This window comes from Pseudophryne corroboree, chromosome 8 (assembly GCF_028390025.1).
Source record: "Pseudophryne corroboree isolate aPseCor3 chromosome 8, aPseCor3.hap2, whole genome shotgun sequence".
NCBI classification, from domain to species: domain Eukaryota; kingdom Metazoa; phylum Chordata; class Amphibia; order Anura; family Myobatrachidae; genus Pseudophryne; species Pseudophryne corroboree.
In genome coordinates this window covers 116,362,347-116,384,894 of record NC_086451.1, presented here as the reverse complement: position 1 = coordinate 116,384,894, position 22,548 = coordinate 116,362,347, and the positions used below count along the sequence as shown (strand labels likewise).

The following is a 22,548-nucleotide window of genomic DNA, read 5'->3' as shown; positions in this document are numbered from 1 at the left end:
CTCTCACACACGCATACACGCCTCTCACTATCACACACACACACACACACACACACACACACACAAACACGCGCGCCACACACACACAAACTCAGAAATGGACACCCCTCCATATATTTGTAAGGTAGCGTGTACCCAGACCAGGTGTGTGCTCTGTACATAGGTGGTCATTCCGAGTTGATCGTAGCCAGCAACTTTTAGCTGCTGCTGCGATCAACTAGTCCACGTCTATGGGGGAGTGTATTTTAGCTTAGCAGGGGTGCGATCGCTTGTGCAGCCCTGCTAAGCAAAAAACATTTCAAGCAGAAATAGACCAGCCCTGGACATACTTACCCTGTGCGATGGATCCAGCGATGATGGGCCCGGCTTTGACTACAGACCTCCGCCCTCCGTTGTCCTGGACACGCCTGCGTTTTACTCACCACTCCCCGAAAACGGTCTCCAACGGTCCGGATCCGCTCTGCCACGCCTCTTTCCTGTCAATCTTCTTAGCGGTCGACTCTGCGACCGCTTCGGTCGGTAGGCGCGACGTAACCCGGCGAACGTCATGCACAGCGTCTGTCGCGCATGCGCATTCCGCACCCGTTCGCACCGCAGCGAGAAACCGCTGCGTGCGAACGGGTCGGAATGACCCCTATAGTCCTGTAGAAATGCTCAAATGCCTCCTTTAATCCTTGCCTCTCACTTACACACACACATGCCTCACACACACACACACACACACACACACACACACACACACACACACACACATGCCTCACACACACACACACACACACACACACACACACACACACACACACACATGCCTCACACTTATACACACACGCCTCTCACACACTCACACCTCACTAACACACACACACACGCCTCTCACTTACACACACATACACACATGCCTCTCACTTACACATGCCTCTCACACATGCCTCTCACTTACACACACACACACACACACACACACACACATATGCCTCTCACTTACACACACACACACACACACACACACACACACACACACACACACACACACACACACACACACACACATGCCTCTTTTACTTGGAACACACAACTTTCCTTAAAAACACACACCTCACTTGAAACATGCACACACAAAACACATTTATCTTCCAACATTTATCAAAGCCCCCCCAGCACCCCCAACTACACCTTTCCCCCCACAGTGCAGCTTGAGGCCAGTGCCTACCTTTGGCTATCATCAGCCTGATGGAGGAGCAGAGAGTTTCACTCGGCTGGCTTGCTAAACTGGAAGGGCCCAGGAGGAGCTGCGCTCTGGAGCTCCCCCTAGCTGCAGCCAGTGCCAGGTCTCTGTATACAGGAAGCAGCTTCGGTGTCACGGACAAAGCTCCTCCGTCTGCAAGAATCATAAAAAAAAAAAAAGTAGCAGCGAGCGATCGTCAGCGGGAGACAGTGGAGGAGATGTGCCCCCTTGAGGTCAGGAGCCCGGCGGCAGCCGACTCCACTGCCTCCCACAGTTCCGCCCCTGCTCGCCACCGATCTTCTGGCTCTGTAAGGGGGTGGCGGCATGCTGCTGGGGTGAGCGATCCTCTGTGGCGGGGAACGATCTATCCCCTCAGGAACTCAGTGTCCTGTCAGCGGAGATAGTGGATCAGACCCCGCAGGGCGGATACTACTCCCCTCCTTAGTCCCACGAAGCAGGGAGGCTGTTGCCAGCAGCCTCCCTGTAAAATAATAAACTCTAAAAAAATTTTTTTTCTAAAGAAGCTCTGTAGAGCTCCCCTAGCTGTGACCGGCTCCTCCGAGCACATTTTCTAAACTGAGTCTGGTGGGTGGGGCATAGATGGAGGAGCCAGCCCACACTCTCAAACTCTTAAAGTGCCTATGGCTCCTGGTGGACCCGTCTATACCCCAAGGTACTAATGTGGACCCCAGCATCCTCTAGGACAGAGATTTTCAACTTTTTACAACTTGCGGCACACTGAACAAGATTTAAGTATTGCCAAAGCACATTCAAATATAATGGTGATGCATGGTGCAGTTGCGTGTCCTAGGGATGTCATGTCGCAGCTTCTCCATAGGTAACGCCTGAGCCACATCTGAGAAAGCCAGAAGAGCCCAACACTGCCCGGGTCCAAAATTAGAACTGGCTCTGCAACCACTAAACCCACCAGTATTGATCGTTCCAGGGCCTTAGTAGCAGCAAAACACTGACGGGCCGGGCTGTGCTTCTATGGCGGCACACCTGGAGACTGCTCAGGGCACACTAGTGTGCCACGGCACAGTGGTTGAAAAACACTGCTCTAGCATGTAAGAGAAATACCCAACTTCAGGGGATATCTTGCAAGTGTGTGTGTGTGGGTGTGTGTGACGAGGCGGAGGCATAATTTCAGGCCCACGGTGCACAAATTGCTATTAACAGGTTTGTATATTGTGTATTGCACATTTTTGTTTTCATATGGTTTGCAAACACAGTAACACAAGTTCTTTCTGTAGCTATCCGCTGCGGCTTTCTGTGCTGGTGATGGGCTCAGCTTGCACTAAACTATTACAACCAAGGCAGATTATTTTAAAACCACTGATCTATACAGATAGTTTCCTTTTTAAGCAAAGTCCATGTGTAAAAAAAAAAAGTCAGTCTTCTCCGAAATACTAGTGCAGGATCTCTAGCTAGTTCCCACCACGCACCACTCCTACACCATATACATGCATCCAGCACGGAATGTACATCAATGTGATGAGTAGATGCCCATGGCTCCCGCTAGCAACAGGGTACCATTAGGTGAAAATGTACATGTGTGCGCCATCTCCAGCATGCCCTGCAATAGGAAACCAGTTGGGTTATTCGGGGAGTCTTCAACACTTGGTATAGTTTAGTTTTGCAGCTTTTTATTCTAATCTGTGTTACATCTATTTTTTATGTTCTTAAAGTTAGTTGTATAAAGCACGTAAAGGCTATTTATTTTTCCCATGACTTTTTCAAGGAGAGGTCAGCAAGTTACAGCCTCTGACCAAGGTGAATCAGCTACCATTGATGAATATGACACATCTTAAAATGATTTTTATTGTGAGTGTGGATTAAAAAATCAACAGCATATAGATCATCAACAGGTTGACACAAGATGGCTGACAGTGAACTATTCGACATGGTAAAAAGGTGGACGTGCAAATGGTCAACACAGAACAGGTCAACACATTTTTTATTTTATTTTTTAACCCTGAACCTAACCCAAAACCTTACCCTCACCCTAGTGCCTAAAACTTAACCCTCCCCTGGTGCCTAACCCTAACTGTCCCCTTCCACAGCCTAACCCTCCTCTGAGTGCCTAACTAAAACCGTGCCCTCTGGTAGCCTAACCCTCCCCCAAGCATCTAACCATAACAATCATGAAAAACCACACGTGGACTTTTTCTGTGTCGACCATCTGCATATCAACCTTTTGACCCTGTTGACCAAAGTACATGTCCACCATTAAATTGTTGACATTTTGACCGTGTTGACCTTTTGACAGTCTATTTACTGTCTATCTTCCATCCGGACATATTTATATTATTACGGAGTATTTATTTTGCCTCCGTTTTTTTCCCCTTTAGGAATGTTGGTCTCTTTGTAAAGAAATATTGCATGTACAGTGCTATGGGTTGCATATTCTATTACAGATCAGAATAGACATTTATTATATAAATTCTGAGCAAATGAATGATCTCTGTGTAATACATTGTGGTTTGTAAAATCTGGATCTATAACACATGTATTGCACGAGTGAAAACCTTACCACTATCATATTTGGTCCACATATCATTTAATCTCCTTGTCATGTTTTTCCCAATATACTAAGGGGTATATTTACTAAAATTCGTATTTTCCCGACTGAGGTTAAAGTTCAATCACGAATGACATCGAAAGTGTAAAGTTGCAACTTTTTGAATTTATTACGACTAATTTACTAAGCTGTCGTATTCTGCATTTTCGTATTTACCGATGTCGATGTCATTCGTTTTTTTTTGCAGTGTTTTACGTGAGTGACTTGTAAAACACTGCCGACTTTAACACAATGAATCTCGGCCGGATCTGAGAGATCCGTGCTGGGCTTCATTGTGCACCTTTATTAAAATAAAAATCATTGTTAAAATCTAAAAAAAAAATGCGTGGGGTCCCCCCTCCTAAGCCAAACCAGCCTCGGGCTCTTTGAGCCGGTCCTGGTTGAAAAAATATGGGGGAAAAAATGACAGGGGTTCCCCCATATTTAAACAACCAGCACCGGGCTCTGCGCTTGGTCCTGGTTCCAAAAATACGGGGGACAAAAAGCGTAGGGGTCCCCCGTATTTCTGAAACCAGCACCGGGCTCCACTAGCCAGATACATAATGCCACAGCCGGGGGACACTTTTATCTAGGTCCCTGCGGCCCTGGCATTACATACCCAACTAGGCACCCCTGGCCGGGGTACCCTGGAGGAGTGGGGACCCCTTCAATCAAGGGGTCCCCCCCTCCAGCCACCCAAGGGCCAGGGGTGAAGCCCGAGGCTGTCCCCCCCATCCAAGGGCTGCGGATGGGGGGCTGATAGCCTTTTTGTCAAAAAATGAATATTGTTTTTAGTAGCAGTACTACAAGTCCCAGCAAGCCTCCCCCGCAAGCTGGTACTTGGGGAACCACAAGTACCAGCATGCGGTGGAAAACCGGGCCCGCTGGTACCTGTAGTACTACTACTAAAAAAATACCCCAATAAAAACAGAAGACACACACCTTGAAAGTAAAAGTTTAATACATACATCCACACCTCCATATACACATACTTACCTATGTTCACACGAGGGTCAGTCCTCTTCTCCATGTAGAATCCATGGGGTACCTGTTGAAAAAATTATACTCACAAAATCCAGTGTAGATGGCTCCTCTTTTTTTCTATTTGTAATCCTGGTACTTTGCAAAATAAAAAAACGGACAACCAACCACGCACTGAAAGGGGCCCCATGTTTTCACATGGGACCCCTTTCCCCGAATGCCAGGAACCCCCCCTGACTTCTGTCTAAGAGGGTTCCATCAGCCAATCAGGGAGCGCCACGTTGTGGCACCCTCCTGATTGGCTGTGTGCTCCTGTAGTGTATGACAGGCAGCACACGGCAGTGTTACAATGTAGCGCCCATGCGCTCCATTGTAACCAATGGTGGGAACTTTGTGGTCAGCGGTTGACTGAAAGTAACCTCACCGCTGACCACAAAGTTCCCACCATTGGTTACAATGGAGCGCATAGGCGCTACATTGTAACACTGCCGTGTGCTGCCTGTCATACACTACAGGAGCACACAGCCAATCAGGAGGGTGCCACAACGTGGCGCTACCTGATTGGCTGATGGAACCCTCTTAGACAGAAGTCAGGGGGGGTTCCTGGCATTCGGGGAAAGGGGTCCCATGTGAAAACATGGGGCCCCTTTCAGTGCGTGGTCGGTTGTCCGTTTTTTTATTTTGCAAAGTACCAGGATTACAAATAGAAAAGAAGAGGAGCCATCTACACTGGATTTTATGAGTATAATTTTTTCAACAGGTACCCCATGGATTCTACATGGAGAAGAGGACCGACCCTCGTGTGAACATAGGTAAGTATGTGTATATGGAGGTGTGGATGTATGTATTAAACTTTTACTTTCAAGGTGTGTGTCTTCTGTTTTTATTGGGGTATTTTTTTAGTAGTAGTACTACAGGTACCAGCGGGCCCGGTTTTCCACCGCATGCTGGTACTTGTGGTTCTCCAAGTACCAGCTTGCGGGGAGGCTTGCTGGGACTTGTAGTACTGCTACTAAAAACAATATTCATTTTTTGACAAAAAGGCTATCAGCCCCCCATCCGCAGCCCTTGGATGGGGGGGGACAGCCTCTGGCTTCACCCCTGGCCCTTGGGTGGCTGGAGGGGGGGACCCCTTGATTGAAGGGGTCCCCACTCCTCTAGGGTACCCCGGCCAGGGGTGACTAGTTGGGTATGTAATGCCAGGGCCGCAGGGACCTATATAAAAGTGTCCCCCGGCTGTGGCATTATGTATCTGGCTAGTGGAGCCCGGTGCTGGTTTCAGAAATACGGGGGACCCCTACGCTTTTTGTCCCCCGTATTTTTGGAACCAGGACCAGGCGCAGAGCTCGGTGCTGGTTGTTTAAATATGGGGGAACCCCTGTCATTTTTCCCCCCATATTTTTTCAACCAGGGCCGGCTCAAAGAGCCCGAGGCTGGTTTGGCTTAGGAGGGGGGACCCCACGCATTTAAAAAAAAAAAAAAACAACACTTTCCCACCCCTTCCCACTGAAAAACATGCACGGATCTCATGGATCCGTGCATGCCTATCCGAACACGGGGAAAAAAAGCAGGTCTGTTTTTTTTTAGCACTTTTTCACGATTTGTATTTTAGCACGGCAGTGTTTGGCTATTGTCGGCAGTGTTTGTGATTTGCACTTTTTAGTAAATGACTGATTTCTACCAAATTCCTGGCGTATTTGACCGATGGTGTATTGATTCGTAATTTTTTCCTAGGACTTCCAAAAAAATACGAATGCCCTCATCACTGCCGTGATTTGAGTTTAGTAAATTCCTGAGATGACACTTTGAAGAAAAAACACCATCTCGGTCAAAATCGGGACCTTAGTAAATATACCCCTAAGTTTCATCCTTGCCAATAAGTCCTATACCGCCTAGCAAGTACGGGGTTTTCAGGGCTGAATTATTTTTAATTTAACCCTTTTTAAAAATAAGTTTATTTGTGCATATGTATGTACATTCCATCGTATGACCAGTGTAATTGCTCTTGCATGCATTCATGAAATGTTTTCCACCATCTCTGAGCAGGGTTACCAACAGCCAGTAAGCAGCAAGTCAAATTTACTTTATCATTGAGAAAAGGGTAACCATAAACATAAGAACCCACCTATGACTGCAGTAAAGCACACTGGGCCTCATTTAGGAAATACAGATGATGACCGCCACAAATGCTTTGGATTTGCACCTAGAAGGTTCCCCAGCATGCATTACGGTTCCTCTCTACTCTCTCTCTGCAAATTACAGGTGTGCCAATTGGGCAGATGTATGAGGGTTTGGAGAGACATAAAGCAGAGAAGTTACCCAAAGCTGCCAATCAGATTCTAACTCATTTATCTAGCACAGTCTTTGAAAAGACAGTTACAAGCTTATTGGTTGCTTTGGGCAACGTCTCCACTTGATCTCTCTCAGTTGCTTGATAGATGAAGAATGGAGGGGAAATCTGAATGGTGATCATCACATCAAGGACCAACCTCCACTAATGCTTGGATTTTCCTCATTCGGTGTACATGAATCATGAGAATAGGGTGATAGTAGGACTACCTTTGTCTTTCTTACAGGTGTCACTTTTGTGAATGTGTGCAGAGTTTTTTTTATTACACTGCTTGAACTGAATTGTGCCAAAGTGAAATGTAAATCACAAAGTGTGCTTAAAAAGTATGACGAGACTGCAAGCCCCCAAGCCCCAAACAGATATACTTGTACCAGGGCTGCTTATCCAGATTGTCCTTGCTTGCAGTATTTGCTGCACTGTAGAGGGGCAAATTTCACCCGTATTTGGCTGCAGGGAAAATATTGCATTTATACTGGGCAGTTCTATTTTACACTGCATTATAGAGATAAGGCCACACATGCGCCCCCCACTCTAAGGAGGCGTTCCAGTTATATGGGATGTGCACATCACAGATCATTATGGCTTATATTGCTGACCTTTGTGGTGGTGTGCTATGCTGCTGTCACCGGTATTTCCATGCCTTTCCGACGGAGCATTGCAGGCATTGATATTCATTTTATTGTCCCCTAAATAAGAGTGTGCATTTTACATCCATTCCCCTGCAGTTCAAGCTTTGCACCAGGATTTGCTCCTAGCTATGAAGCAGACCCTTATGGGGTGATTTAATTATATGCAATGCGCAGAGTCTGCACATCATGCAGACTTATTACACATAAACATCACTCCTGTGCACCCCTATGGGGGTGGGAGGTAAAAAGAGCAATGTCTCTCTGTTACCAGCGTCCCCACACCATTCCAACTGCACAACCTGCACTTTACTTTTAACAGAATTGGCCCCTTTACTTGTTGCTGGTTACTGGGTGCTGATCGCAGGTATACCCCCAAAACACTGCGAGCACAGTAAAAACCTAGTACACCACAGTAGATCTCTACTTCATTTTATTCCAAGTGAACACATAAACTATATACAATATTTAGAGGTATAAAACCATTTGCCAAACCTCATGAAACACTTTAATAAGGTGCTAATTTAAATCAGTCCATAGAATGCTGAATTTTATGTTTTGCTGAAACAATTATATAAATGCATTATTGTAATAAATATGTGCAAGTGGCTGTAAATTAGTACAGCATTTCTCAGTCTCTTAAAGGACCTCTTTTGATTCTGTTGTAAATAATACACATTTTAACACTTTAATAAGAGTGACAATCCATACGAAGTGGTCCAATTATGAATTTTCTGATTGCTTGACCATTTAAAAAAAAAAAAAAAGGTTGTTAGTTCTCTACCTATATGCCAATAGTTCAAAGCCACTAATAGTTTTTCTTGCTTGATTTACAAAATGGTGACCAGCTTTACATCATGGCAGACAGCGATTTACGTGTTTCTAGGCATTTACGCAAATGCAAATATCTCAGGACTGGGATGTGGAAGAGTCTTGGAACAAAAAATGTTCTCAGCAAAGTTTGGGCTTCATTTTTTTGTTTGATACATAGATTACCTTGATTCACTTTAATGGTGAAAAAGTGGGCCCAATACGAACAAAATAAATGCGAAAATATGACTTTTCAGGGTGCCATTATCTCAACTTAGAAATAAATATCAGGTTTCAGTTTTTTTGGGAGAAGTACAGCACACATATGTACTAGTAGTAGTAGTAGCAGCAGCAGCAGCAGCCATATAACCTCCAGGCAAACTAATCAATCAATCAATCAATCAATCAATCAATCAATCGTATTTCGGGAACAACATAAAATAAAAATTTCTTTAACAATTATTTTTCATTAATTTTTTTACTTAAAAATTAAAATCTTCTAGGAAGTAATTGAACATATAACTGTAGTTCCACTTCAGTCTCAAGCTTTAAATTTTCACAGTAGCTTAGAATCACATGGACCTTGACTTAAAACAAAAATAAATTTATTTTATTATGCCAATCCAAAATTTCTAGGACTAAATTTGTTAACATTTTGAAAAAACATAATTTTCAAAATCTAATAAAAATAGTAGGACACAAATCTCCGACTTCAGCATTTTTGGTAACAAACAATTAGTACATATTAGTGATGAGCGGGTTCGGTTTCTCCGAAACCGAACCCCCCCGAACTTCACCTTTTTCACACTGGTCCGAGGCAGGTTAGAACCTTCCCGCCTTGCTCGGCTAACCCGAGCGCGCCCGACCGTCATCATCCCGCTGTCGGATTCTCGCGAGATTCGGATTCTATATAAGCAGCCGCGCGTAGCCGCCATTTTCACTCGTGCATTGGAGATGATAGGGAGAGGACGTGGCTCGCGTCCTCTCCGTTTATTGTAGAAGTTGATTGGTTTACTTTATTTCTTATTTGTGGGGAGGATTGGGGAGCAGCTGTTAGGAGGAGTACAGTGCAGAGTTTTTCTGATAAGTGACCACCAGTTTTTATCCGTTCTCTGCCTGAAAAAAACGCTCCATACCATATCTGTGCTCAGTGTGCTGCATGATATATCTGTGCTGAGTGCTCACACTGCTTAATTGTGGGGACTGGGGAGCAGCTATAGCAGGAGTACAGTGCAGAGTTTTGCTGACAGTGACCACCAGTATACGTTGTCTGCCTGAAAAACACTCCATATCTGTGCTCACAGTGTGCTGCTTTATTGTGGGGACTGGGGACCACCAGTATAATTAATATTATATAGGAGTAGTACAGTGCAGAGTGCACTGCTGTACCTACCTCTGTGTCGTCACTCGTCATCCATTAAGTATACTATCCATCTGCATTGTATACCTGTGGTGCATTTTAGACTAGTTTAGCAGTTTGCTGACAGTGTCCACCAGTATACTATATATAGCAGTACGGTAGGCCACTGCTGTACCTACCTCTGTGTCGTCACTCGTCATCCATTAAGTATACTATCCATCTACATTGTATACCTGTGGTGCATTTTTTTAGACTAGTTTAGCAGTTTGCTGACAGTGTCCACCAGTATACTATATATAGTAGTACGGTAGGCCACTGCTGTGTACCTACCTCTGTGTCGTCACTCGTCATCCATTAAGTATACTATCCATCTACATTCTATACCTGTGGTGCATTTTAGACAGTTTTGCAGTTTGCTGACAGTGTCCACCAGTATACTATATATATACTTATAGCAGTACGGTAGGCCACTGCTCTACCTACCTCTGTGTCGTCACTCGTCATCCATTAGGTATACTATCCATCTACATTCTATACCTGTGGTGCATTTTAGACAGTTTTGCAGTTTGCTGACAGTGTCCACCAGTATACTATATATAGCAGTACGGTAGGCCACTGCTGTGTACCTACCTCTGTGTCGTCACTCGTCATCCATTAAGTATACTATCTATCTACATTCTATACCTGTGGTGCATTTTAGACAGTTTTGCAGTTTGCTGACAGTGTCCACCAGTATACTATATATATACTTATAGCAGTACGGTAGGCCACTGCTGTACCTACCTCTGTGTCGACACTCGTCATCCATTAAGTATACTATCCATCTACATTCTATACCTGTGGTGCATTTTAGACAGTTTTGCAGTTTGCTGACAGTGTCCACCAGTATACTATATATAGCAGTACGGTAGGCCACTGCTGTGTACCTACCTCTGTGTCGTCACTCGTCATCCATTAAGTATACTATCCATCTACATTCTATACCTGTGGTGCATTTTAGACAGTTTTGCAGTTTGCTGACAGTGTCCACCAGTATACTATATATAGCAGTACGGTAGGCCACTGCTGTGTACCTACCTCTGTGTCGTCACTCGTCATCCATTAAGTATACTATCCATCTACATTCTATACCTGTGGTGCATTTTAGACAGTTTTGCAGTTTGCTGACAGTGTCCACCAGTATACTATATATAGTAGTACGGTAGGCCACTGCTGTGTACCTACCTCTGTGTCGTCACTCATCATCCATTAAGTATACTATCCATCTACATTCTATACCTGTGGTGCATTTTAGACAGTTTTGCAGTTTGCTGACAGTGTCCACCAGTATACTATATATAGCAGTACGGTAGGCCACTGCTGTGTACCTACTTCTGTGTCGTCACTCGTCATCCATTAAGTATACTATCTATCTACATTCTATACCTGTGGTGCATTTTAGACAGTTTTGCAGTTTGCTGACAGTGTCCACCAGTATACTATATATATATACTTATAGCAGTACGGTAGGCCACTGCTGTACCTACCTCTGTGTCGTCACTCGTCATCCATTAAGTATACTATCCATCTACATTCTATACCTGTGGTGCATTTTAGACAGTTTTGCAGTTTGCTGACAGTGTCCACCAGTATACTATATATAGCAGTACGGTAGGCCACTGCTGTGTACCTACCTCTGTGTCATCACTCGTCATCCATTAAGTATACTATCCATCTACATTCTATACCTGTGGTGCATTTTAGACAGTTTTGCAGTTTGCTGACAGTGTCCACCAGTATACTATATATATATACTTATAGCAGTACGGTAGGCCACTGCTGTACCTACCTCTGTGTCGTCACTCGTCATCCATTAAGTATACTATCCATCTACATTTTATACCTGTGGTGCATTTTAGACAGTTTTGCAGTTTGCTGACAGTGTCCACCAGTATACTATATATAGCAGTACGGTAGGCCACTGCTGTGTACCTACCTCTGTGTCATCACTCGTCATCCATTAAGTATACTATCCATCTACATTCTATACCTGTGGTGCATTTTAGACAGTTTTGCAGTTTGCTGACAGTGTCCACCAGTATACTATATATAGCAGTACGGTAGGCCACTGCTGTGTACCTACCTCTGTGTCGTCACTCGTCATCCATTAAGTATACTATCCATCTACATTCTATACCTGTGGTGCATTTCAGACAGTTTTGCAGTTTGCTGACAGTGTCCACCAGTATACTATATATAGTAGTACGGTAGGCCACTGCTGTGTACCTACCTCTGTGTCGTCACTCGTCATCCATTAAGTATACTATCCATCTACATTCTATACCTGTGGTGCATTTTAGACAGTTTTGCAGTTTGCTGACAGTGTCCACCAGTATACTATATATAGCAGTACGGTAGGCCACTGCTGTGTATCTACCTCTGTGTCGTCACTCGTCATCCATTAAGTATACTATCTATCTACATTCTATACCTGTGGTGCATTTTAGACAGTTTTGCAGTTTGCTGACAGTGTCCACCAGTATACTATATATAGTAGTACGGTAGGCCACTGCTGTGTACCTACCTCTGTGTCGTCACTCGTCATCCATTAAGTATACTATCCATCTACATTCTATACCTGTGGTGCATTTTAGACAGTTTTGCAGTTTGCTGACAGTGTTCACCAGTATACTATATATAGTAGTACGGTAGGCCACTGCTGTGTACCTACCTCTGTGTCGTCACTCATCATCCATTAAGTATACTATCCATCTACATTCTATACCTGTGGTGCATTTTAGACAGTTTTGCAGTTTGCTGACAGTGTCCACCAGTATACTATATATAGCAGTACGGTAGGCCACTGCTGTGTACCTACCTCTGTGTTGTCACTCGTCATCCATTAAGTATACTATCCATCTACATTCTATACCTGTGGTGCATTTTAGACAGTTTTGCAGTTTGCTGACAGTGTCCACCAGTATACTATATATAGTAGTACGGTAGGCCACTGCTGTGTACCTACCTCTGTGTCGTCACTCGTCATCCATTAAGTATACTATCCATCTACATTCTATACCTGTGGTGCATTTTAGACAGTTTTGCAGTTTGCTGACAGTGTCCACCAGTATACTATATATAGCAGTACGGTAGGCCACTGCTGTGTACCTACCTCTGTGTCGTCACTCGTCATCCATTAAGTATACTATCTATCTACATTCTATACCTGTGGTGCATTTTAGACAGTTTTGCAGTTTGCTGACAGTGTCCACCAGTATACTATATATATACTTATAGCAGTACGGTAGGCCACTGCTGTACCTACCTCTGTGTCGTCACTCGTCATCCATTAAGTATACTATCCATCTACATTCTATACCTGTGGTGCATTTTAGACAGTTTTGCAGTTTGCTGACAGTGTCCACCAGTATACTATATATAGCAGTACGGTAGGCCACTGCTGTGTACCTACCTCTGTGTCATCACTCGTCATCCATTAAGTATACTATCCATCTACATTCTATACCTGTGGTGCATTTTAGACAGTTTTGCAGTTTGCTGACAGTGTCCACCAGTATACTATATATATATACTTATAGCAGTACGGTAGGCCACTGCTGTACCTACCTCTGTGTCGTCACTCGTCATCCATTAAGTATACTATCCATCTACATTTTATACCTGTGGTGCATTTTAGACAGTTTTGCAGTTTGCTGACAGTGTCCACCAGTATACTATATATAGCAGTACGGTAGGCCACTGCTGTGTACCTACCTCTGTGTCGTCACTCGTCATCCATTAAGTATACTATCCATCTACATTCTATACCTGTGGTGCATTTTAGACAGTTTTGCAGTTTGCCGACAGTGTCCACCAGTATACTAGATATAGCAGTACGGTAGGCCACTGCTGTGTACCTACCTCTGTGTCGTCACTCGTCATCCATTAAGTATACTATCCATCTACATTCTATACCTGTGGTGCATTTTAGACAGTTTTGCAGTTTGCTGACAGTGTCCACCAGTATACTATATATAGTAGTACGGTAGGCCACTGCTGTGTACCTACCTCTGTGTCGTCACTCGTCATCCATTAAGTATACTATCCATCTACATTCTATACCTGTGGTGCATTTTAGACAGTTTTGCAGTTTGCTGACAGTGTCCACCAGTATACTATATATATACTTATAGCAGTACGGTAGGCCACTGCTGTACCTACCTCTGTGTCGTCACTCGTCATCCATTAAGTATACTATCCATCTACATTCTATACCTGTGGTGCATTTTAGACAGTTTTGCAGTTTGCTGACAGTGTCCACCAGTATACTATATATAGCAGTACGGTAGGCCACTGCTGTGTACCTACCTCTGTGTCGTCACTCGTCATCCATTAAGTATACTATCCATCTACATTCTATACCTGTGGTGCATTTTAGACAGTTTTGCAGTTTGCTGACAGTGTCCACCAGTATACTATATATAGTAGTACGGTAGGCCACTGCTGTGTACCTACCTCTGTGTCGTCACTCGTCATCCATTAAGTATACTATCCATCTACATTCTATACCTGTGGTGCATTTTAGACAGTTTTGCAGTTTGCTGACAGTGTCCACCAGTATACTATATATAGCAGTACGGTAGGCCACTGCTGTGTACCTACCTCTGTGTCGTCACTCGTCATCCATTAAGTATACTATCCATCTACATTCTATACCTGTGGTGCATTTTAGACAGTTTTGCAGTTTGCTGACAGTGTCCACCAGTATACTATATATAGCAGTAGAGTAGGCCACTGCTGTACCTACCTCTGTGTCGTCATTCATTAAGTATACTATCCATCTACCTTCTATACCTGTGGTGCATTTTAGTTTTGCAGTTTGCTGACACAGTGACCACCAGTATACTATATATAGCAGTACGGTAGGCCACTGCTGTACCTACCTCTGTGTCGTCATTCATTAAGTATACTATCCATCTACATTCTATACCTGTGGTGCGCCTCTTTTTTTCTTTGCATCATGTGCTGTTTGGGGACAATTTTTTTGAAGTGCCATCCTGTCTTGACACTGCAGTGCCACTCCTAGATGGGCCAGGTGTTTGTGTCGGCCACTTGTGTCGCTTAGCTTAGTCACACAGCGACCTTGGTGCGCCTATTTTTTTCTTTGCATCATGTGCTGTTTGGGGACAATTTTTTTGAAGTGCCATCCTGTCTTGACACTGCAGTGCCACTCCTAGATGGGCCAGGTGTTTGTGTCGGCCACTTGTGTCGCTTAGCTTAGTCACACAGCGACCTTGGTGCGCCTCTTTTTTTCTTTGCATCATGTGCTGTTTGGGGACAATTTTTTTGAAGTGCCATCCTGTCTTGACACTGCAGTGCCACTCCTAGATGGGCCAGGTGTTTGTGTCGGCCACTTGTGTCGCTTAGCTTAGTCACACAGCGACCTTGGTGCGCCTCTTTTTTTCTTTGCATCATGTGCTGTTTGGGGACAATTTTTTTGAAGTGCCATCCTGTCTTGACACTGCAGTGCCACTCCTAGATGGGCCAGGTGTTTGTGTCGGCCACTTGTGTCGCTTAGCTTAGCCATCCAGCGACCTTGGTGCAAATTTTAGGACTAAAAATAATATTGTGAGGTGTGAGGTGTTCAGAATAGACTGGAAATGAGTGGAAATTATGGTTATTGAGGTTAATAATACTATGGGATCAAAATGACCCCCAAATTCTATGATTTAAGCTGTGTGTTTTGGGGTTTTTTGAAAAAAACACCCGAATCCAACAAAACATTTTCGGTGAGGTTTTGCCAAAACGCGTCCGAATCCAAAACACGGCCGCGGAACCGAACCCAAAACCAAAACACAAAACGCGAAAAATTTCCGGTGCACATCACTAGTACATATGTACATTACCTCTCACAAAAAACTCAAAACTGATATTCATTTCCAAGCTGAGATAATGGCACCCTGAAAAGTCATATTTTTACTAATATTTTGTTCTTGCTGGGCCCTCTTTTTCACCATTAAAGTGAAATTAGGTAATCCATGCACCAAACCAAAAATGTAGATCAATCTTTGCTGATAACAATATTTTTTTTTCCACAAGGCTCTGCCATATCCCTGTCCTGAGATATCTGCATTTGCATAAATGCCTAGAAACACAAAAATTGCTGTCAACCATCGCTGGCCGCCAATTCGAAAAAGAAGTAAAAAAAAAAAATATTAGTGGTTTTGAACTATTGGCATATAGGGGAGATAGTTTCCAAAAAATGATTAAGCAACCGGTGTTTAAAAACTTTGTATGGATTGACGCAGGTATGACAATCCCTTCAAATTGAAATGTCAGATTTCGGACCTTGAATGTATCATAAAGTTATAGGTTCTCATTAAAACAATGGCAGTCTTTTGGATTCAGGCATTAAATACACTGACCCCTGTACCATCAGTATTCATGACTGCAGGTAAAGGTGACTAATTATATTCTTTAATATAACAAATATAGTTTGGGAAAGCTTTAGTGAAATCCTATTTGCTAAGCAGTGCAGATGTTTCAGTAATGTATTATAATGGTTTATATAGAAAATAGCTTTGCTTCAGATTCCCTAAAACGATTTTAAAAAAGAGGTTAGGTTTTGTTCCTTACCTTCAGCACTTTTATACACTTCCCATGCTCACAGTCCCAGAGTCTTATCTGCCAAATGAACAAATTGTGAGTTTTGCAATGTCAAGTGTAAAGTATTTCTGTTTTTTTAAATTATATTATTATACACGTGATGCTAACACACAAACTAAGAAACAGGTAGCAGGCATTGTACAGTACAATGGGGGTAATTCAGAGTTGTTCGCAGCAGCAAATTTGTTAGCAGTTGGGCAAAACCATGTGCACTGCAGGGGGTGGGGGTGGGGGGGGGGCAGATATAACATTTGCAGAGAGAGTTAGATTTGGTTGGGTTAATTTGTTTCTGTGTTTCGTAAATACTGGCTGCTTTATTTTTACAAAGCAATTTAGATTTCAGTTTGAACACACCCCACCAAAATCTAACTCTCTCTGCACATGTTATATCTGCCCCCCCCCTGCAGTGCACATAGGGGGTGATTCCGAGTCGTTCGCTCGCTAGCTGCTTTTAGCAGCATTACACATGCTAAGCCGCCGCCCTCTGGGAGTGTATCTTAGCTTAGCAGAAGTGCAAACGAAAGATTAGCAGAATTGCGAATAGAAATTTCTTAGCAGTTTCTGAATAGCTCCAGACTTGCTCAGCCATTGCGACCAGCTCAGTCCTTTTCGTTCCTGGTTTGACGTCACAAACACACCCAGCGTTTGCCCAACCACTCCCCCGTTTCTCCAGCCACTCCTGCGTTTTGCAACTCGAACGCCTGCATTTTTCCGCACACTCCCATAAAACGGCCAGTTTCCGCCCAGAAACACCCACTTCCTGTCAATCACACTATGATCAGCACAGCGATGAAAAAGCTTTGTTATGCCGTGAGTAAAATACCTAACTTTTGTGTAAAATAACTAAGCGCATGCGCAGTAAGCGACTAATCGCAGTATAGCGAAAACCGGCAACGAGCGAACAACTCGGAATGACCCCCATGGTTTTGCCCAACTGCTAACAAATTTGCTGCTGTGATCAACTCTGAATTACCCCCAATACACGTTGTTTCCTTTTTCAGGTTTTTTACTACTTATTCTACCTACTAATTGTATATCAGAGACACAGTGAAGTGGCTGGTGGCTTGATCATATCTTTGCAAATATATGTAACTGAGATCTCTGCATTTCTACATTTCATATCAGATGTAAATCCCAAGTACTGGTCCATTATAGTGTGCTGAGGGTATTCTTTGTTTCTTTCTTTACTAGTTGTAATGGAAGGCAGTCAATTGACCACCGGACGGGATCCTGGCGGTCAGTATACCGATGCCGGAATCCCGACACAAGCTGCAATACCAGCGGTCTGAGTCTCGACCGCCGGCTGGTTCCCCCACTTGGGTGGTAGTACACGTCACCACCCGAGGGGGAACAGAACCATGTGTGAAGGTCACCAATGGGCCTGAAGCATGGCGAGCACAGCGAGCCCGCAAGGGGACACGCTATGCTCGCTGCCGGGATCTCGGCTGTCGGCATCCAGGCGTCGGTCTCCTGACCGCTGTGATCTCATACTGATCCCATTGTAATGCCACAGAATGTAGGTCATTGGCACAGCTATAAACCATGGTTTTTCACATAGTCTATGGCTTTAACACCTCATTCTGGTGTTCTAATCTCTTATGGCTGATTTAGAGTTGGATGTGAGATGCCACAATTGCATATGAGAAAGGATACTTCTGCATCTTGTATTTCAAGATATCTTAAAATACTTGCAAAATGAAACGTAGCCTATAGAGACGCAACTGGAACAAAGATGGGACACTCATCACCAACTCAAAACCATGCACCCAGATGTTTTAGTAACTAATGTATTTCAAGATACATGTGACTCATAATTTAATAATAAAATGGAAGTTAAAGTATTCAGGCACAATAGAATTCTGACATTACAAAGGCTGAACATTGCACTGTGTAAACTACAGTTTACTACAACCACACATACTGTAACTGTTATTACCATCTTATCATGTCCTGTGGACGCTAGCAGGATGCCATCACGAGAGAAGGACAATGTTCTTAGCCAATCCCCATGTCCATTCAGTAGAAAGATCAGGAAGCCATTGCGTGGGTTCCAAACACATATGGTTTTGTCCCATGAGCCAGAAGCCTAAATGAATCATTAAATATCTCAGTAATCATTTAAACACTCATTTACAGACACTTAATTGTAGTGTTTTGCCATTAATTGACAAACAGGTGATGGGCTCTGTTTGCCGCTGTTTAGCGGGTGGGAAGAGGCCAGGGATCTCCATCATAGGACAGAGATTTCTCGGCCTCTACAACGGGTGGCTTGCCTGGAACCATGGGTGCCACAAGCTGCCCGATGGTGGATGCTTTGATCTGATGCTGTTTCCTAGGATGCAGCTCGGATCACTAGTGCAGCAGGAGGCATCTGCATGTAATAGACGCCTCCTGCTGCATTTACACACAGCTCTATTACTGCTGCTCCCTGCAGTGATAGAAAATGTGACGGCACCTGAATGACCCGACATACAGAGTACCACTCCCCAGGCCCAAGCTGGGTGCAATGTGACCATTCCACAGTCCAGGCCTGCTTCTTCTCTGCATTCCAAGTGTCCATCTTTTCCTGGACTCCAAAATTACCAGCTCTCTGATTTAACTATGCCCTCTCTGATTTGTGCTTTGTTATTTTAATGTGTATCTAGTACCCAGTAAGTCCAAAATTTTCAGGGACGTTCCTCCGGTATCTTTAACTCCTGGTCATCAAGTTCCCATAAATAAGATGCCTGAAGTGCCGAAATTAACTTGACAAGCAGTAATAGGTCCATATAATTGTTTTACTTTATTTGGAACCTACAAGAATAATGCCGTGAATATGGTGGCCAATCCCGGGATCGGCGGGATCCCGGGATTTAGGGCCAAAAATGGCTGGGATTCAATCCCGGGATTGGAAGCTCCAATCCTGGGGATTGAGGCATCAGCATTGAGCGTCCACAGGACGCTCAGACGCTGCCCGGCTTCCTTGTTCCGGCTCCCCATCGCAGCGTGAGAGGTCATGCTGCGCCATCAGCCGCTGCTGGGAGCCGCCAGCAGCGATCAGAAGTTGTTCCCCACCCGCCCGCCCCCGGAATATGGTGAGTTGTGTGCGCTGGGCGGGGCTGGGTGGGGCGAGGGGGCGGCCACATAGCTAAAAGCCAATCCCGGGATTGGCCAATTTTCAATCCCAATACCCGGGATTGAAAAAATGGCCCGGGATTGTCTTCCCTAGCCGTGAACAAACTTCAGGTCACATGGTTTTCCTGTTATTCCATTTCACAGTTACTGGAATCCTGTTTTTGTCTGGATAATGTAAAGGATTAAAAATCTATGGTAATATGTAGTTGTAATATATTTATTTTCTACATGTTTCCATCTGAGTATTAGATCTACTATGTGTATGATCCATTATTACAGGAAATAATTCTCTTGCCTAGTTGGGCGGTTTAAGTTAGGATGGGGCCCATGTGCAGTTTTACGTGCGTCCCCCTCCTCTCTCATGGCACAGTTGCGCGTAGACTCTGTAACTGTGCCAGAGACTACCATGCAAGCGCAAGGTCATCGGGAACATGTTGCCCGTGCCACGTTCCCACTGACTTCTCAACTACACATACGTAAATCTTTGAGATAATGGCAGCAGCATAATTTTCCTGATGATTTCTGTAGGGCCGACGCCGAACCCTGGAGAAGTGAGTGTAATGTGTGGTTGTAAGCCATACGGTGTGGGCCTGTCTGGATCCAGGGGCCAAGTGCACAGAAAAACTTGCACACAGTTCACATAGCCACGGTGCCTGGTTTAATATAATTTAATATTCTGTTTTTTATATCCATGTGAGATAGTAAATATACACACGTGCTGTACACAAATTGATGGCCCAGCATGCCACATTTTCTTACCAGCATCCCAGACACAGAGAAGCTTACACAGCTGACATTGCCCTTATGTCCTTTCAGTACATTTGTGTTTGTATCACTGCCCACACTCCATAGTCTGACAGTGTAATCCCAGGAGCCTGTGGCCTACAATGTAACACAACAATACAAATAAATTAATACAACACACTTATGGCCTGATTCAGGTTGGATCACTAATCGCGATCCAACCGCAAAAAATAAGAATTTACTTACCGATAATTCTATTTCTCGTAGTCCGTAATGGATGCTGGGGACTCCGTAAGGACCATGGGGAATAGCGGCTCCGCAGGAGACAGGGCACAAAAGTAAAAGCTTTAGGATCAGCTGGTGTGCACTGGCTCCTCCCCCTATGACCCTCCTCCAAGCCTCAGTTAGGATACTGTGCCCGGACGAGCGTACACAATAAGGAAGGATTTTGAATCCCGGGTAAGACTCATACCAGCCACACCAATCACACTGTACAACCTGTGATCTGAACCCAGTTAACAGCATGATAACAGCGGAGCCTCTGAAAAGATGGCTCACAACAATAATAACCCGATTTTTGTAACAATAACTATGTACAAGTATTGCAGACAATCCGCACTTGGGATGCGCGCCCAGCATCCACTACGGACTACGAGAAATAGAATTATCGGTAAGTAAATTCTTATTTTCTCTGACGTCCTAAGTGGATGCTGGGGACTCCGTAAGGACCATGGGGATTATACCAAAGCTCCCAAACGGGCGGGAGAGTGCGGATGACTCTGCAGCACCGAATGAGAGAACTCCAGGTCCTCCTCAGCCAGGGTATCAAATTTGTAGAATTTTTCAAACGTGTTTGCCCCTGACCAAGTAGCAGCTCGGCAAAGTTGTAAAGCCGAGACCCCTCGGGCAGCCGCCCAAGATGAGCCCACCTTCCTTGTGGAATGGGCATTTACATATTTTGGCTGTGGCAGGCCTGCCACAGAATGTGCAAGCTGAATTGTACTACACATCCAACTAGCAATCGTCTGCTTAGAAGCAAGAGCACCCAGTTTGTTGGGTGCATACAGGATAACAGCAAGTCAGTTTTCCTGACTCCAGCCGTCCTGGAAATCTATATTTTCAGGGCCCTGACAACATCTAGCAACTTGGAGTCCTCCAAGTCCCTAGTAGCCGCAGGTACCACAATAAGCTGGTTCAGGTGAAACGCTGACACCACCTTAGGGAGAAACTGGGGACGAGTCCGCAGCTCTGCCCTGTCCGAATGGACAATCAGATATGGGCTTTTGTGAGACAAAGCCGCCAATTCTGACACTCGCCTGGCCGAGGCAAGGGCCAACAGCATGGTCACTTTCCATGTGAGATATTTCAAATCCACAGATTTGAGCGGTTTAAACCAATGTGATTTGAGGAATCCCAGAACTACGTTGAGATCCCACAGTGCCACTGGAGGCACAAAAGGGGGTTGTATATGCAGTACTCCCTTGACAAACTTCTGGACTTCAGGAACTGAAGCCAATTCTTTCTGGAAGAAAATTGACAGGGCCGAAATTTGAACCTTAATGGACCCCAATTTGAGGCCCATAGACACTCCTGTTTGTAGGAAATGCAGGAATCGACCGAGTTGAAATTCCTCCGTGGGGGCCTTCCTGGCCTCACACCATGCAACATATTTTCGCCAAATGCGGTGATAATGTTGTGCGGTCACCTCCTTCCTGGCTCTGACCAGGGTAGGGATGACCTCTTCCGGAATGCCTTTTTCCCTTAGGATCCGGCGTTCAACCGCCATGCCGTCAAACGCAGCCGCGGTAAGTCTTGGAACAGACATGATCCTTGCTGAAGCAAGTCCCTTCTTAGTATCTCTTGAAGTTCCGGGTACCAAGTCCTTCTTGGCCAATCCGGAGCCACGAGTATAGTTCTTACTCCTCTCCGTCTTATAATTCTCAGTACCTTGGGTATGAGAGGCAGAGGAGGGAACACATACACCGACTGGTACACCCACGGTGTTACCAGAGCGTCCCAGCTATTGCCTGAGGGTCACTTGACCTGGCGCAATACCTGTCCAGTTTTTTGTTCATACTGGACGCCATCATGTCCACCTTTGGTCTTTCCCAACGGTTCACAATCATGTGGAAG

General features: G+C 44.6%; 1 protein-coding gene across 3 annotated transcripts in view; it reads right to left on the bottom strand.

Moving 5' to 3' along the window:
• Positions 1-1,164: 1,164 nt before the first annotated feature.
• The window catches only part of WDR38 (WD repeat domain 38), a 179,085-nt gene continuing 157,701 nt past the window's right edge, over positions 1,165-22,548 (bottom strand). The window contains exons 6-9 of one of the 3 annotated variants that reach the window (XM_063936877.1): positions 20,431-20,553; positions 18,494-18,643; positions 16,528-16,575; positions 1,171-2,801 (exon numbers count right to left, since the gene is read on the bottom strand). In XM_063936877.1, coding sequence (XP_063792947.1) covers positions 2,712-2,801; positions 16,528-16,575; positions 18,494-18,643; positions 20,431-20,553 — 411 coding nt within the window. In that variant the 3' untranslated portion in view covers positions 1,171-2,711. Of the gene's footprint in view, positions 2,802-8,957; positions 9,140-16,527; positions 16,576-18,493; positions 18,644-20,430; positions 20,554-22,548 lie in introns of those variants that run through there. The other 2 variants (XM_063936878.1, XM_063936879.1) reach the window with 2 other exon arrangements.